Source organism: Silurus meridionalis, chromosome 4 (assembly GCF_014805685.1).
Source record: "Silurus meridionalis isolate SWU-2019-XX chromosome 4, ASM1480568v1, whole genome shotgun sequence".
Classification (NCBI taxonomy): domain Eukaryota; kingdom Metazoa; phylum Chordata; class Actinopteri; order Siluriformes; family Siluridae; genus Silurus; species Silurus meridionalis.
Genome location: NC_060887.1, coordinates 36,781,305 through 36,797,486, shown reverse-complemented (window position 1 = coordinate 36,797,486; position 16,182 = coordinate 36,781,305). Strand labels below are relative to the sequence as shown.

At 39.0% G+C, this 16,182-nt stretch overlaps 1 protein-coding gene across 1 annotated transcript in view; it reads left to right on the top strand.

Annotated features, from left to right (window-relative positions):
• The window catches only part of LOC124385313 (myosin-IIIa-like), a 52,345-nt gene that overhangs the window by 12,975 nt on the left and 23,188 nt on the right, over positions 1 to 16,182 (top strand). The window contains exons 3-4 of the mRNA XM_046848565.1: positions 7,609 to 7,743; positions 15,120 to 15,224. Of these exons, the coding sequence (XP_046704521.1) occupies positions 7,609 to 7,743; positions 15,120 to 15,224 (240 nt within the window). The remainder of the gene's footprint in view (positions 1 to 7,608; positions 7,744 to 15,119; positions 15,225 to 16,182) is intronic.

The following is a 16,182-nucleotide window of genomic DNA, read 5'->3' as shown; positions in this document are numbered from 1 at the left end:
AGTGTTTTGAATCTGATACGTGCAGCTACTGGAAGCCAGTGAAGGGAGCGCAGCAGTGGGGTGGTGCGGGAGAACTTGGGCAGATTGAACACAAGTCGTGCAGCTGCATTTTGGATCATTTGCAGTAGACGGATAGCGTTCAGGCGAAGACCTGCCAGCAGAGAGTTGCAGTAGTCAAGTCTTGAAATGACAAGAGACTGAACAAGCACCTGGGCAGCCTGTGTGGACAGAAATGGTCGAATCCTTCGGATGTTGTAGAGGAGAAATCGACAAGAATGAGCCACATTAGCGACATGTGGGAAGAAGGACAGTTCATTGTCCATAGTTACCCCAAGGTTACGAGCAGTGGCTGAAGGGAGAGCAGAGAGTCATGAAGTGTTATTTGGAGATCTTGACCTGGAGATGAATCACCTGGGATGACCAGCAGTTCTGTTTTGCTGGGGTTGCGTTTTAGTTGGTGAGAACTCATCCATGAAGATATGTCTGTCAAGCATGCTGAGATCCGAGCGGAAGCTGTGGTATCTGATGGAGGGAAAGAAAAATTAGTTGAGTGTCATCTGCATAGCAGTGATAAGAAAACCCATGTGAGGATATGACTTCACCAATGGAGTGGGTATAGAGGGAGAACAGGAGGGACCAAGTCCCGAGCCTTGTGGGACACCAGTGGTGAGTCTGCATGGGGCAGATGTAGATCCCCTTCATGTTACCTGGTATGAGCGACCTTCCAGGTAGGAAGCAAACCATTTCCATGCTGTTCTGTGGATACCGAGGCTCTTGAGGGTTGACAAAAGTGTCTTGTGGTTGACTGTGTCAAATGCTGCTGAAAGCATAAACAACATATCAACCAAACAAACAACCATTAACTATCAATCAACCTATTAACCACATAACCAACCAACCAACATTAACTAACCAATCAACCAAATAACCAACCAACTAATCAACCACCAAACCAAACAATTAACTAACCAATTGATCTACCAAATAACAAACTTACTTGGTCTTAAATAAAAAAAGCTTGCTTTGGACCACTTTATCATAATGGTTTTTGTGTGTGTGTGTGTGTGTGTGTGTGTTCTAAGAGCTAGGGTTTAGTCAGCTCTGTGTCTTGATAAACACTAATGAACATACTGAGGATAAAATAGCTGAGTGCATTTACATTGTGACTCATTCAGGATGTTAAATATAATCAGGTAAAGTAACGCACATCCGGGGCCATGACGCAGCGCTCCATACGGAAAACGGATCCGTGACGCACTAAACACTGCACCAGCAATTCATACAATCGTGTAACATAATAGAATACTGTGGCTGATGCTGCTGGAGAAATATTATTTACATGCAGGTATCAGGAAGTCACACACTGCTGACACTGGAGATTCCTTCCATACAAATTGCAAACATGCTTTTATTTGGAGGTTCCTGTGAACCGGATGTTCCTATAGAAACAATAATGTATTACATTAATTAGACTACAGTCAGTGCTGAATCCTAGATGCTCAGTCCAGTGTGGTGTAACCCCCTCAGCAGCATTGTTTATGCTGATAATAATAAAAATGAGCAAGAATCATTTCTATAGTAACAGCTGATACACTGTGTGAGCATTCATTTCTTTATGCATTCACCTTTTCATTCACTCAATCATTCATTTACAAATTCAAATGTAAAGCAGCTTTGGGACAATGTTCATTGTTAAAAGTGCTATAGAAATGAAATTGAATCGAATGTTCACATACTCATTCATCCACTCATTCATTCACCCATTTACCAGATTCATTGTGTATTCACTCACCCATTCATTCATATACAGTGCATCAGGAAAGTGTTCACAGCGCTTCACTTTTTCTACATTTTGTTATGTTACAGCTTTATTTCAAAATAGATTAAATTCATTATTTTCCTTAAAATTCTACAAACAAAACCCCATAATGACAACATCAAAGACGTTTGTTTGAAATCTTTGCAAATTTATTAAAAGTAAAAAAAGCAAAAACAATAACATGTACATAAATATTCACTGCCTTTGCTCAATACATTGTTGAAGCTCCTTTGGCACCATTTACAGCCTCAAGTCTTTTTTAATTTAATGCTACAAGCTTGACACCTATTTTTGGGCAGTTTCTCCCACTGAAAAACATCCCCACAGCATGATGCTGCCACCACCATGCTTCACTGTAGGGATGGAATTGGCCAGATGATGAGTGGTGCCTGGTTGATGACGCTTGGCATTCAGGCTAAAGAGTTTATTCTTTGTTTCTCATGGTCTGAGAGTCCTTCAGGTGCCTTTTGGCAAAGTCCAGGCGGGCTGTCATGTGCCTTTTACTGAGGAGTGGCTTCCATCTGGCCACTTTACCATACAGGCCTGATTGGTGGAGTGCTGCATAGACGTATGTTCTTCTGGAAGGTTCTCCTTTCTCTATATAGAAATGCTGGAGCTCTTTTAGAGAGACCATCGGGTTCTTGTTCACCTTCCTGACTAAGGGCATTTTCCCCTGATTGCTCGGTTTGGCCCGACAGCTTCTCTTTAGGAAAAGTCCTGGTGGTTTTTCCCTTTACAGATTATGGAGGTCACTGTGCTCATTAGGACCTTGAATGCTGCAGAAATGTTTCTGTTCCCTTGCCCGGATCTGTGCCTCGATACAATCCTGTCTTTGAGGTCTACAGACAATTTCTTGGACTTCATGGTTTGGTTTGTGCTCTGACACACACTGTAAACTGTGGGAACTTCTATAGACAGGTGTGTGTCTTTCCAAATCATGTCCAATCAGCTGAATTTACCACAGGTGGACTTCAATCAAGTTGTAGAAACATCCTAAGGATGATCAGTGGAAACTGGATGCACCTGAGCTCAATTTTGAGTGTCATGGCAAAGACTGTGAATATTTATGTACTAGTGATTTTTTATTTTATTTTATTTTTTCAATAAATTAGCATTTTTACATTTTAGATTTTAAACAAACTTCTTTCATGCGGTCATCATGGCGTATTGTTTGTAAAATTTTGAGTAAAATAATTAAGTTAATCCATTTTGGAATAAAGCTGAAATATACAATGTGGTGTATGGTGAAGCGCTGTGAATACTTTCCAGATGCACTGTTTTCATTCATTCATTCATTCATTCATTCATTCATTCATTCATTCATTTGTGCGTTTGTTAATTTATTCATTGATTTATTAATTCATCCATTTACTTTCTTATTCATTATTCTCTTTTTCATTCGGCCACTCATTTGTTCTTTCACTTGTTTGTTTATTCATTTGCCCAATAACTAGTTTATTCCTTTAGCCATACATTCATTTACACATTCAATCATTTACTTTAGTTCCATAGGAATCTCCATTCTAAGTACAGATGACATCGCTGTATGTTGAAATGCTAATAGTTGTTCTTTTGAATAAATGATGGAGCTAAAGTTTGGTGCTCCCGAAACTGTCCCCAGAGTTCCAATTAAGAACACCAAAATAAAAATAATCACAATCCAATGCTTCTTGATACTCTCAAGCTTGGGTCCACACTTAAACGCATTCTTCAGACATCGATAAAAAAATTAGGAAGATTTAAAAAATAAAATAGGTTAAAAACATTCAGAGCTGCTGCAACAGGCTGCCACATGCACGGCGCCATCTTGGTTTGTCCAAGAATAAATCTACACTGGTAGGTCAGACTGCAAACTTAATATAAATAATTCTACAAACTTGGAAAGTGCTAATTTAAGTGTTTCAGGAAGAGGTAGGTCTTCAGTCGTCGCTTGAAGATAGTCAGGGACCCACTGTACGTACATCTAGGGAAGTTCATTCCACCACCTCGGTGCCAGAACAGAGAAGAGCCTTGAAGTGTACTTACCTCTCATTCTGAGAGAAGGAGGTACCAGTTGAGCAGTGCTGGAGGATCTCAGACAGCGTGGTGCAGTGCAAGATGTGATGAGGTCACTGAGGTAAGATGGTGCTGGTCCATTTTTAGCCTTGTAGGCAAGCATCAGTGTTTTGAATCTGATACATGCAGCTACTGGAAGCCAGTGAAGGAGCGCAGCAGTGGGGTGGTGCGGAGAACTTGGGCAGATTGAACACAAGTCGTGCAGCTGCATTTTGGATCATTTGCAGTAGACGGATAGCGTTCAGGCGAAGACCTGCCAGCAGAGAGTTGCAGTAGTCAAGTCTTGAAATGACAAGAGACTGAACAAGCACCTGGGCAGCCTGTGTGGACAGAAATGGTCGAATCCTTCGGATGTTGTAGAGGAGAAATCGACAAGAATGAGCCACATTAGCGACATGTGGGAAGAAGGACAGTTCATTGTCCATAGTTACCCCGAGGTTACGAGCAGTGGCTGAAGGGGAGAGCAGAGAGTCATGAATTGTTATTTGGAGATCTTGATCTGGAGATGAATTGCCTGGGATGACCAGCAGTTCTGTTTTGCTGGGGTTGCGTTTTAGTTGGTGAGAACTCATCCATGAAGATATGTCTGTCAAGCATGCTGAGATCCGAGCGGAAGCTGTGGTATCTGATGGAGGGAAAGAAAAAATTAGTTGAGTGTCATCTGCATAGCAGTGATAAGAAAACCAATGTGAGGATATGACTTCAGCAATGGAGTGGGTATAGAGGGAGAACAGGAGGGGACCAAGTCCCGAGCCTTGTGGGACACCAGTGGTGAGTCTGCATGGGGCAGATGTAGATCCCCTTCATGTTACCTGGTATGAGCGACCTTCCAGGTAGGAAGCAAACCATTTCCATGCTGTTCTGTGGATACCGAGGCTCTTGAGGGTTGACAAAAGTGTCTTGTGGTTGACTGTGTCAAATGCTGCTGAAAGCATAAACAACATATCAACCAAACAAACAACCATTAACTATCAATCAACCTATTAACCACATAACCAACCAACCAACATTAACTAACCAATCAACCAAATAACCAACCAACTAATCAACCACCAAACCAAACAATTAACTAACCAATTGATCTACCAAATAACAAACTTACTTGGTCTTAAATAAAAAAAGCTTGCTTTGGACCACTTTATCATAATGGTTTTTTTTGTGTGTGTGTGTGTGTGTGTGTGTGTGTTCTAAGAGCTAGGGTTTAGTCAGCTCTGTGTCTTGATAAACACTAATGAACATACTGAGGATAAAATAGCTGAGTGCATTTACATTGTGACTCATTCAGGATGTTAAATATAATCAGGTAAAGTAACGCACATCCGGGAGCCATGACGCAGCGCTCCATACGGAAAACGGATCCGTGACGCACTAAACACTGCACCAGCAATTCATACAATCGTGTAACATAATAGAATACTGTGGCTGATGCTGCTGGAGAAATATTATTTACATGCAGGTATCAGGAAGTCACACACTGCTGACACTGGAGATTCCTTCCATACAAATTGCAAACATGCTTTTATTTGGAGGTTCCTGTGAACCGGATGTTCCTATAGAAACAATAATGTATTACAGGAATTAGACTACAGTCAGTGCTGAATCCTAGATGCTCAGTCCAGTGTGGTGTAACCCCCTCAGCAGCATTGTTTATGCTGATAATAATAAAAATGAGCAAGAATCATTTCTATAGTAACAGCTGATACACTGTGTGAGCATTCATTTCTTTATGCATTCACCTTTTCATTCACTCAATCATTCATTTACAAATTCAAATGTAAAGCAGCTTTGGGACAATGTTCATTGTTAAAAGTGCTATAGAAATGAAATTGAATCGAATGTTCACATACTCATTCATCCACTCATTCATTCACCCATTTACCAGATTCATTGTGTATTCACTCACCCATTCATTCATATACAGTGCATCAGGAAAGTGTTCACAGCGCTTCACTTTTTCTACATTTTGTTATGTTACAGCTTTATTTCAAAATAGATTAAATTCATTATTTTCCTTAAAATTCTACAAACAAAACCCCATAATGACAACATCAAAGACGTTTGTTTGAAATCTTTGCAAATTTATTAAAAGTAAAAAAAGCAAAAACAATAACATGTACATAAATATTCACTGCCTTTGCTCAATACATTGTTGAAGCTCCTTTGGCACCATTTACAGCCTCAAGTCTTTTTTAATTTAATGCTACAAGCTTGACACCTATTTTTGGGCAGTTTCTCCCACTGAAAACATCCCCACAGCATGATGCTGCCACCACCATGCTTCACTGTAGGGATGGAATTGGCCAGATGATGAGTGGTGCCTGGTTGATGACGCTTGGCATTCAGGCTAAAGAGTTTATTCTTTGTTTCTCATGGTCTGAGAGTCCTTCAGGTGCCTTTTGGCAAAGTCCAGGCGGGCTGTCATGTGCCTTTTACTGAGGAGTGGCTTCCATCTGGCCACTTTACCATACAGGCCTGATTGGTGGAGTGCTGCATAGACGTATGTTCTTCTGGAAGGTTCTCCTCTCTATATAGAAATGCTGGAGCTCTTTTAGAGAGACCATCGGGTTCTTGTTCACCTTCCTGACTAAGGGCATTTTCCCCTGATTGCTCGGTTTGGCCCGACAGCTTCTCTTTAGGAAAAGTCCTGGTGGTTTTTCCCTTTACAGATTATGGAGGTCACTGTGCTCATTAGGACCTTGAATGCTGCAGAAATGTTTCTGTTCCCTTGCCCGGATCTGTGCCTCGATACAATCCTGTCTTTGAGGTCTACAGACAATTTCTTGGACTTCATGGTTTGGTTTGTGCTCTGACACACACTGTAAACTGTGGGAACTTCTATAGACAGGTGTGTGTCTTTCCAAATCATGTCCAATCAGCTGAATTTACCACAGGTGGACTTCAATCAAGTTGTAGAAACATCCTAAGGATGATCAGTGGAAACTGGATGCACCTGAGCTCAATTTTGAGTGTCATGGCAAAGACTGTGAATATTTATGTACTAGTGATTTTTTTTTATTTTATTTTTTCAATAAATTAGCATTTTTACATTTTAGATTTTAAACAAACTTCTTTCATGCGGTCATCATGGCGTATTGTTTGTAAAATTTTGAGTAAAATAATTAAGTTAATCCATTTTGGAATAAAGCTGAAATATACAATGTGGTGTATGGTGAAGCGCTGTGAATACTTTCCAGATGCACTGTTTTCATTCATTCATTCATTCATTCATTCATTCATTTGTGCGTTTGTTAATTTATTCATTGATTTATTAATTCATCCATTTACTTTCTTATTCATTATTCTCTTTTTTTCATTCGGCCACTCATTTGTTCTTTCACTTGTTTGTTTATTCATTTGCCCAATAACTAGTTTATTCCTTTAGCCATACATTCATTTACACATTCAATCATTTACTTTAGTTCATTTATTTACTCATTCATACATTCACTTATTTTTCTATTTACTCACTCACTCACTCACTCACTCACTCACTCACTCACTCACTCACTCACTCACTCACTCATTTATTTGCTCATCCAATCATTCATTTACTTACACTTTTATCCACTCATTATTTCATTCACGTTTTCTTTCATCCATCTAACAGAGTAAACCTCTATTGGCGTGGAATAATCGGAATTTACACACAGCTTTGTGCCTGTAATCATCCAGACTCTACAGCATGTTTAAATCTAACCTTCAGATCAGACTTTCACACCCTGCTTTTGTTTCAGGATATCGATGAGGAGATCGAGGCAGAGTACAACATCCTGAACGCCCTCTCTGATCATCCCAATGTGGTGAAGTTCTTTGGCATGTTCTACAAAAAGGATCCAAAATGTGGGGACCAGCTGTGGTTAGTGCTGGAGGTAAAACAGGACAATGTCCAGTTATAAGGGCTATACAATTAAAATAAATTGAATTTAAATGAATGAAACCTGCCATGTAGGAAAAACTAGGTTGAGGGTTATCTGAGGTTGTATTTACCTACAGTTGTTCTAAGGCCTGATAAGGACCGAATGATTTTTTTCCATGTTCTGTTATGTGAAACAATAGATTTTAGAAAGGGTGCACTTTCTTTTGTACATGACTGTAGCTTTTAACAGGTAAAAGTAAACAGACACAACACATTGATTATCAGCACAACTTGATGTGTTATTCCTTACCTATTATTCTATATATCTATTTTTACCTATGTTTTTTTTACCTATTATTTCTGGTATTTATTTATTTATTTATTTATTTATTTATTTATTTATTTATTTATTTATTTATATTTACCTATTTTGTTTTACCAATATTTCTTTAACCTTTTATTTCTGAAAGCATATATTAGAGCTGAAAAATGCCATAGTGCATAATAATAATAATAATAATAATAATAATAATAATAATAATAATAATAATAATAATAATAATAATATTAATAATAATATTGATGATGATGATGATGATGATGATGATGATGATGATAATAATAATAATAATGCTAATAATAATAATAATGCTAATGCTAATAATAATAATATATAATATATATATATATATATATATTATCCCGAGAGAGGATGAGAAACAAACACATTAACTAATTAACTAAATAGATAGATAGATAGATAGATAGATAGATAGATAGATAGATAGATAGATGGATAGATAGATAGAGTGAATCATTGAGCAGCATTGAACAGTTGTGACACAACCAGGACTCCTTCCAAGAGCTAGACATGTTATATCTACACTGACCAGGCATAACATTATTACATTATAACATTATGAAGTGAACACTGATTATCTCTTCATCATGGCACCTGTTAGTGGATGAGATATTATTAGGCAGCAAATGAACATTTTGTATTTAAAGTTGACAAATGAAAAGCAGAAAAAATGGGCACGCGTAAGGATTTAAGCGAGTTTGACAAATTGTGATGTCTGACGACTGGGTCAGAGCATCTCCAAATCTGCAGCTCTTGTGGGATGTTTCTGGTCTGCAGTGGTCAGAATCTATCTAAAGTCTATCAACCGGCGACAGGGTCGTGTAGCTCACGTTGCTTAAGTTAATAGTGTTCATGCTCGACAGGTCAGGACAATATTAGGCAGGTGTTTATATTTTTATGACTGGTATATATATATATATATATATATATATATATATATATATATATATATATATATAACGCCCTTCTGAGGAGAACCAAGAAAATTGTCTTGCCTACAGTAAAGCATGGTGGTGGTAGCATAATGGTCTGTGGCTACATGAGTGCTGCTGGTACTGGGGAGCTGCGGTTCATCGGGGGAAACATGTATTCCAACAAGCATGTTGCGTAACTATGCTGTTGTGTGTTTCCTGTTTATTTTTGTGAATGAATGTTGTAATTTACCTCACTATTAAGTGTTGACCTTTTTCCAGTTATAAATATTACAAATATTTCCCTTTTTCCCTCCTGAATGAGCTTTGCATCTCTGTATGCAAACTTTGCAATGCAAAAGCCACACAGACCTGGTGCAGTTTAAGCTTCTAAGAGAGGGGGAAGGGGCGTGACATTGATGGGAGGTGGGGCATAATGACAGTGGGTTAAATTGCCATGGTTACCGTCCTGCCTTTCTGTCTGAACTATAATTTTCCATGTTTTAGAAGGATTCTGGGAGGACGCTGATTACCAAGAGGGCCGGCGAAGCTAAATTGCGTTCTGGGCTTTGTTGGCTTCTGATCAGCTGCAGCGCTGATTGTGCATCTGTCCGTCTGTCTGTCTGTCTATCTCTTTTATACACTGCCATCTAATTATAGCGAGACCTGGAGCTTTCATCTGCTTTTGGCAGAGTCTTAACCTTTTTATGGCTGCCGACTCCCCGCTCTCACTTCAAAGAAATAATGCCTCTGTGTAAAAGTCATCCAGTTTGCCTTGATTACGTGGGTAATGGCTGCAGCAGGCTCGCACATGTAGCACTTCATTACTGCAACACAACTTCCTGTTTGTTTGTTGCTCTACACTAATGGCTTTTTCCCGGAGCATTCACCATGAGATTCAAATCGGAAATTAGACATCGCGTCCATGTCCGAACGCTGTGTTTGATGTTGCCTGATAAAAAGCATTGTCTGCTTCGCTCTGAGCGAAGTAGTAGTGCAGGACGAAATCCGAACGCTTCTGAGTAATTTGAACCTGAATAATAAGGGTACTGATTCTCCTTCTGCCATGTCATTAGGACCTCGTGGCCCTCAAGAATTACGATATGCAGCTGAGGCAGAATTGCCTCAAACAACATGCAAAAACATTACACTGAAAAGTCTTTCTTCTGGCAACCCGTCCAAACCAACCATACTTGTTCAGTCTTTTTGTAATTGCACTGTCATGAACTTTCACCTCTATGAGTGTAAAAGGAGCCTGCAGGGACTGAGGAGTGTAGAGATTAAGGTGTTTAGTTTTTTTGTTCTTTTTCTGAGCATTGCATCATCTGACCTTGGGTTAAATTTGCATTTACATTTACATTCATAGCATTTGGCAGACACGGTTGCGGGTTAGGGGACTTTCTCAAGGGGCCCAACAGCGGCAGCTTGGTGGTGCTGGGATTTGAACCCATGACCTTCGACCCAAAAGTCCAATGTCTTCACAATGAGCATAAAGAAGCAATTGTTGCTGCTCAAAACATTTACATTTATATTTACAGTATTTAGCAGATGCACTTGTCCAGAGTGACGTACAAAAGTGCTTTGGGTCTCTCTTAATGAATCTACACTGGTACTCTAGATTACCAACTAGAGATAAAGGTGGTGGCTCAGTGGTTGTGTCCTTCCTTTTTGGAGTTAACACACACCTAAATCCTCAAGACCAGCTAAAACTTTGGCTTTTCTCAAGGTGGACAGACTTGCTGATAATCAATTTAACCAAGGGCACATAATTAGCAGCAAAGTGATTTAATGTCACTATATAATATCATTTGTCTGAGTTTTTTTTATCTAATTCCATGACCTGATAGATAGATTATATTTATTGTCCTGATATGTAAAATTATAAAATTCTTTTTTTCGTTTACATAATTGTATATATCTTATGGAAATAATGTAGGTCCAGTAAAGGGACTTAACAATCATTGATTATTTTTCTAGAACAGTATGACCCAGAGTAAGTGATTCCTTTCTGATCCAAGTTTCATGATGAAGAAAAAAAATTGTTTTATTACAATATATGGGCCAACATATTAGGACACCAGACCATTTGTGGTTCTATCTCGTAGTTGGATAGCATTAAATTGACCTGCTAGTTATGTATCGTCCACATCATTGAAATTTACTACTGTACGACTCAGCTACAAAAAGACCTCCTTATTCGAACCGCCGTCCAGTCACAGCTCTATTAGAAAGCCCTTGAATGCAGGAGATTTGAGAAATATGGACGTTTTTCCCCTGAGTGTCTGATCGATAATCTGTCTTCAGGACGTGAAGTGTTTCTGAGCTGCGATATATAACGTGCCAGTTTGTTCCTCCCTGCTGTTCGCTCAATTAACTTGCTTTTGTAAAACGCCGGTGAAACAGCAAGGCAGAGGAGAGACATGGAGCCCTGCAGGCATGCTGGATAGCAGAGCGTACAAAAGACCCCTGCGTCTCTGGGAACACACACACACACACACACACACACACACACACACACACACACACACACACTTTACAGTTTCTCGATGGGAAACACTGGTTTGTTCAATATAAATGTTTAAAACAAATGAATTAAAACGACATGCATACATATTTATAAAATGTAGACATCTATCTATCTATCTATCTATCTATCTATCTATCTATCTATCTATCTATCTATCTATCTATCTATCTATCTATCTATCATCTGTCTGTCTGTCTGTCTGTCTGTCTGTCTGTCTATCTATCTATCTATCTATCTATCTATCTATCTATCTATCTATCTATCTATCTATCTATCTATCTTATCTCTGTCTGTCCATTTCTTTCTTTCTTTCTTTCTTTCTGTATTTATTTATTTAATATTTATGTAGTTATTGTACAATTTGAATGACCAAAAAAAAAAAACACCGAAAATCCTTTAGTCAGCGTTTCTGAAGTTCACTTGTGTGTCTTCTATACATATCGGTCATATTGTCTACCTCTATCAGTGAATAACGGTTAGATCTGACTTTATGATGTAATTAGACACTAATCATCCAGCATTAAAGTGCAGGAATAATTATACAGTGTTCTGTCAAACGTGTGGAAACACCAACAAACGTGATTTATGGTTTTTGGGATACTTGAGATTCATGTTCCTTTTGTTTCTATGCAACAAACACGGTAACGTGATGGTATGAAGATTTACTTTGACCAAAACAAATATATGTCCAGATTTTATTTTATTGAAAAATCCTTCGTTAGCATGAAGAACAGCTTTACACACTTTCTGCATCCTTACAAATAATTTGGCGTGCCTCTTGTAAAACTTGTCAAAGATGTTTTTCACTAGTTGGAGATTTCTTTATGATCGTGTGTCTCCAAACCATAAAAGACTTTAGACTGGTGCTATACAGGTAAAGCTGAAAATACAGACCTCGGCTTTATTTCCAACACCACTTCCTGTTTGGATGCTTCACACCATGTCACTTCCCCCCGCCAAGCTTCGTCTCAGATTCTCCTAAATAAGAGGATGGAGTTGTTGCCTTGGCAACGCACGGGACAATTTTGTATAATTTGAAGAAGGCTTTCTGCGGAGAAAAGAGCTTGTACTTACCTTCACTTACCATTCACTGCTGAGACACATTAATTAAAGCTGTGCTTGCTCTCCATTGTTCTTTCAGAATGAGATATTTGGTTTAAAACACGGTTTCTTGAGATAGAGCTGAAGAGCAGGCAGATATTAGCAGGTTTATTCGGTTTCTCAACCGCGAGCGCCACAAGCGTGTGCATGCTGATGGTATCGGTTTTACGTTTAATTAACCTGAAATCTTTTATTTGGGCTTCATTAATAAACATCAAATCTGAAAGATCTGGAAATAAAAGGATTAGGGTGTCTGGAGAAATGATTCCAGTGGAGTGTGTGTGTGTATGTGTGTGTGGAAACAATTCAAATTGTGGAAATAATGACAGTCCTGACATCCATCATGCAAATTACACGGTCAGTCAACATTCCTAATACACACTTACACCAAATTTAAGCCTCATTTTGACCATTTTTCAAATATTTTTTTAGACACATTTTCAATCCAGAATGCAGCGGCGCACTCAGGCGTGACCGCAGCCCTGACAGCGAAATGACACACTCTTGTTTTCTTGTTCAAATTGATGGTCAGCTCGTCAAACTGTTGAGCCTGGATGCATCATACGACCCAGACCTGAACCTTGAGCGGTGTCTGGATGGGAGCTTCAGGCCAAGCTGATGAGCAGCAGGAGGGAAGGAGGGAAGCACGTGTGAAAAACATATTATTTCTCCTTTCTTTGTCATTCTGTGGAGATTTATAGGGGCAATTCCTCAAAAAAAGGATAGTACTTTATTTTGGAAATACATATATATATATATTTACACAACAGTGTTCTTGGATTCTGGATTGTGATTGGTCAGACGGTGTTGATTAGTTTTCTATAACAACAGTTGTCTAGTTGTTGAACATAGTTCTAATATATTACTGATATACTGTAGCTATTAGTATCTGTTTATACTGATGCTGTTCTACTTCAAAGACCACCACTGTCAAGACCTTTTCTGCTGGTCTAAACACTTTAAAAATCACCTAATTCTCTTAAATATCAAAATAAAAATTCTCAATAGTCTGTTTTTTTTATTTTCGTACAATGTTTTTTTTTGCACTGCTTCCTGAAGTGTAAGTTAAGGTTAGAGTTTCAATCCAATCCTATTTCAGACATTATAATCATGTATTGCCAGGGTCAAAATCTGCCTCGAGGCCTTCAGAATCAACATTGCAGCTGCCTGCAGCGAAAAGTAAATGTTGCTTAAAGTTGTTGCTTTAACCAATCAGATTGTAAACTGGTGACACCGGTGCCATCTAGCAGGCGTACAACATGGGAATTTTCACATCCTATGATTGGATGATCAGAGAGGGCTCTAGTCAGAGCTCGCAAACCACATCTGTAGCAAACTACACAAGCTCAGTTATATTCCTTAAGATTTAAAAACAGTTTTGTTTTTGTTTTTTTATTTTACAATGGCTAACGGAGGAGAACAAATTGATTTGGCTGCAGATGCACTTACAAAGACATTTACATGATTAACTTTTCAAGAAAAGCTGGACATTGTGAGGAATTGTTGGTGCTGTGAAAGGAGACTTACTGATTGCGGTTTTTTGCTTTAGTAATGCATTCATTCAAACTGCTTAAAAACACAGAGGCACAGAGGCTTGTCAGTGCTCAGACCAGACACCGCACACTGCAACACGTCAGTTTACATGGCCATCTCTCAGAAGGAAGCCTCTTCCCTTCTTCACATATGTGGATGAGCTGATGACTGACTGTTCAGAAAAAAGAAGGGAGGAGCTGAAAGAGGTTGTGAAGGGTCAGTAGTGAGTTTTTCTACCTGGTTTTTGATTCTTGTATAGTACAAGTCTTGGAGAGTGGGCAGGAAAGCACCAGTGATTTTGTTTCTGCTGTTTTTACTGTTTGCAGCAGTCTGTTCCTGTCTTGTTTTGTTGCTGCTTGAAACCAATATCATCTCCACAGTTTTGAGACTGTTTAGCTCTAGCTTGTGCTGACTGCATCATAGCACCAGCCAGTTCACCTCCTGCTGATATACAGGCTTGTCATCATCTTGAATGAGTCCAATGATTGTAGTATGATCTGCAAACTTCAGGAGATTAACAGATTCACTGTATGTGCAGTCAGTATAGAAGGAGAATAGCAGTGGGTAGAGGACACATCCCTGAGGAACGCCAATGCAGACTGTCCGAATACTGGAGGTAACCCCGCCCAGTCTCACCTGTTGTTTCCTGCCTGTCAGGAAGCTGGTGATCCACTGACAGATGGCAGGGGGTATTGTAAGCTTAATCGCCCGCACCCCCAAGTTGCCACTGTTGGGCCATTAAACAAGCCCGTTAAACCTATTGAGATCTTAAACCTTTAAAGTTCTAAATAACAGTGTCTGCCAAAATAATGTCTTATTATATTGCATTATCTATTCAATCTATTTGAATTGCTCCATGTTTTAAATATTCAGTGAAATATCCATCATTCATCATTTCTTCCACAAATCAATTAGTCATCTTGTTGACTAATTGTAACTCTGCTGGTTTTCTTCAGCTGTGTAACGGCGGCTCGGTGACGGACCTGTCCAAGGGAATGCTGAAAAGAGGAGAGCGGATGGACGAAGCCATCATCGCGTATATCTTACACGGGGCTCTCATGGTAAGTCTGCTTGCATCATCATCATCATCATCAACATCAACATCGGTTACGGTTTGTACTTCAGAAATAATAAAACATGACTTTAAGATGTAAATGTTGGGTCTTTGTTAAACACTGCATGTTTGTTGCTTATTGAACTTTACATATGACATCACTGTTACATCATTATCCTGTGGCTTAAACTTGTTATACATTATTGTAGTAAAAAGGACGCATTCCTTTTGAAGAACATAGTGTCTTAGAATTGTTTCTGCTTTATATATACATTATTATGGACAATTATTGGGACACCAGACTGTTCCAGCCATATGTGCTTTTTCCCCAAACTCTTACTACAAACTTGCAGACACACAATTATATAGAATGTCTTTGGATAATGGAGCATGACATTTTCCTTCACTTGAACTTGGAGACCCAAACGTCTTCCAGCATGACGATATACATTGTGGTATATGAGTTGGAGTGGAAGATCTCCTGCTATAGAGGTCCCACCCTATTGGGATGAATGTGAATGCTGACTGCACCCCAGGCCTCCTCACCTCTTCACCTGCATCAGTACCAGATTTTACTAACACTCTTGTGGCTGAATGAGCACAAATCTCCACAAAATCTAGTGGAACATCTTCCCAGATGAATGTAGGTCATTATAACAGCAAACATTTGTTCATATAATGTACTTCAGCAACAAAATAATAAACCAAGAAGATGAAAAGTCATAGTGACTGTAGACAAAGTGTTTATGCAAGAGGGCCATGTTTTATACCAAGTGTGGATGAGAATGTTTGTGTAAATGAAAACATCTCTGCTCAAGCAGAAGCTTGGAAACTTTGAGGAAGAAAGTGTGTATGTGTTTCCAAAATTTGAGTCCATAGCTGCCATATTTGGAGGCCATTGCAGTTGCTTGGAACAGAAGAGAGATCTGACATACAGGGTTTCAGTGTTCAAAGATGAGCATCTC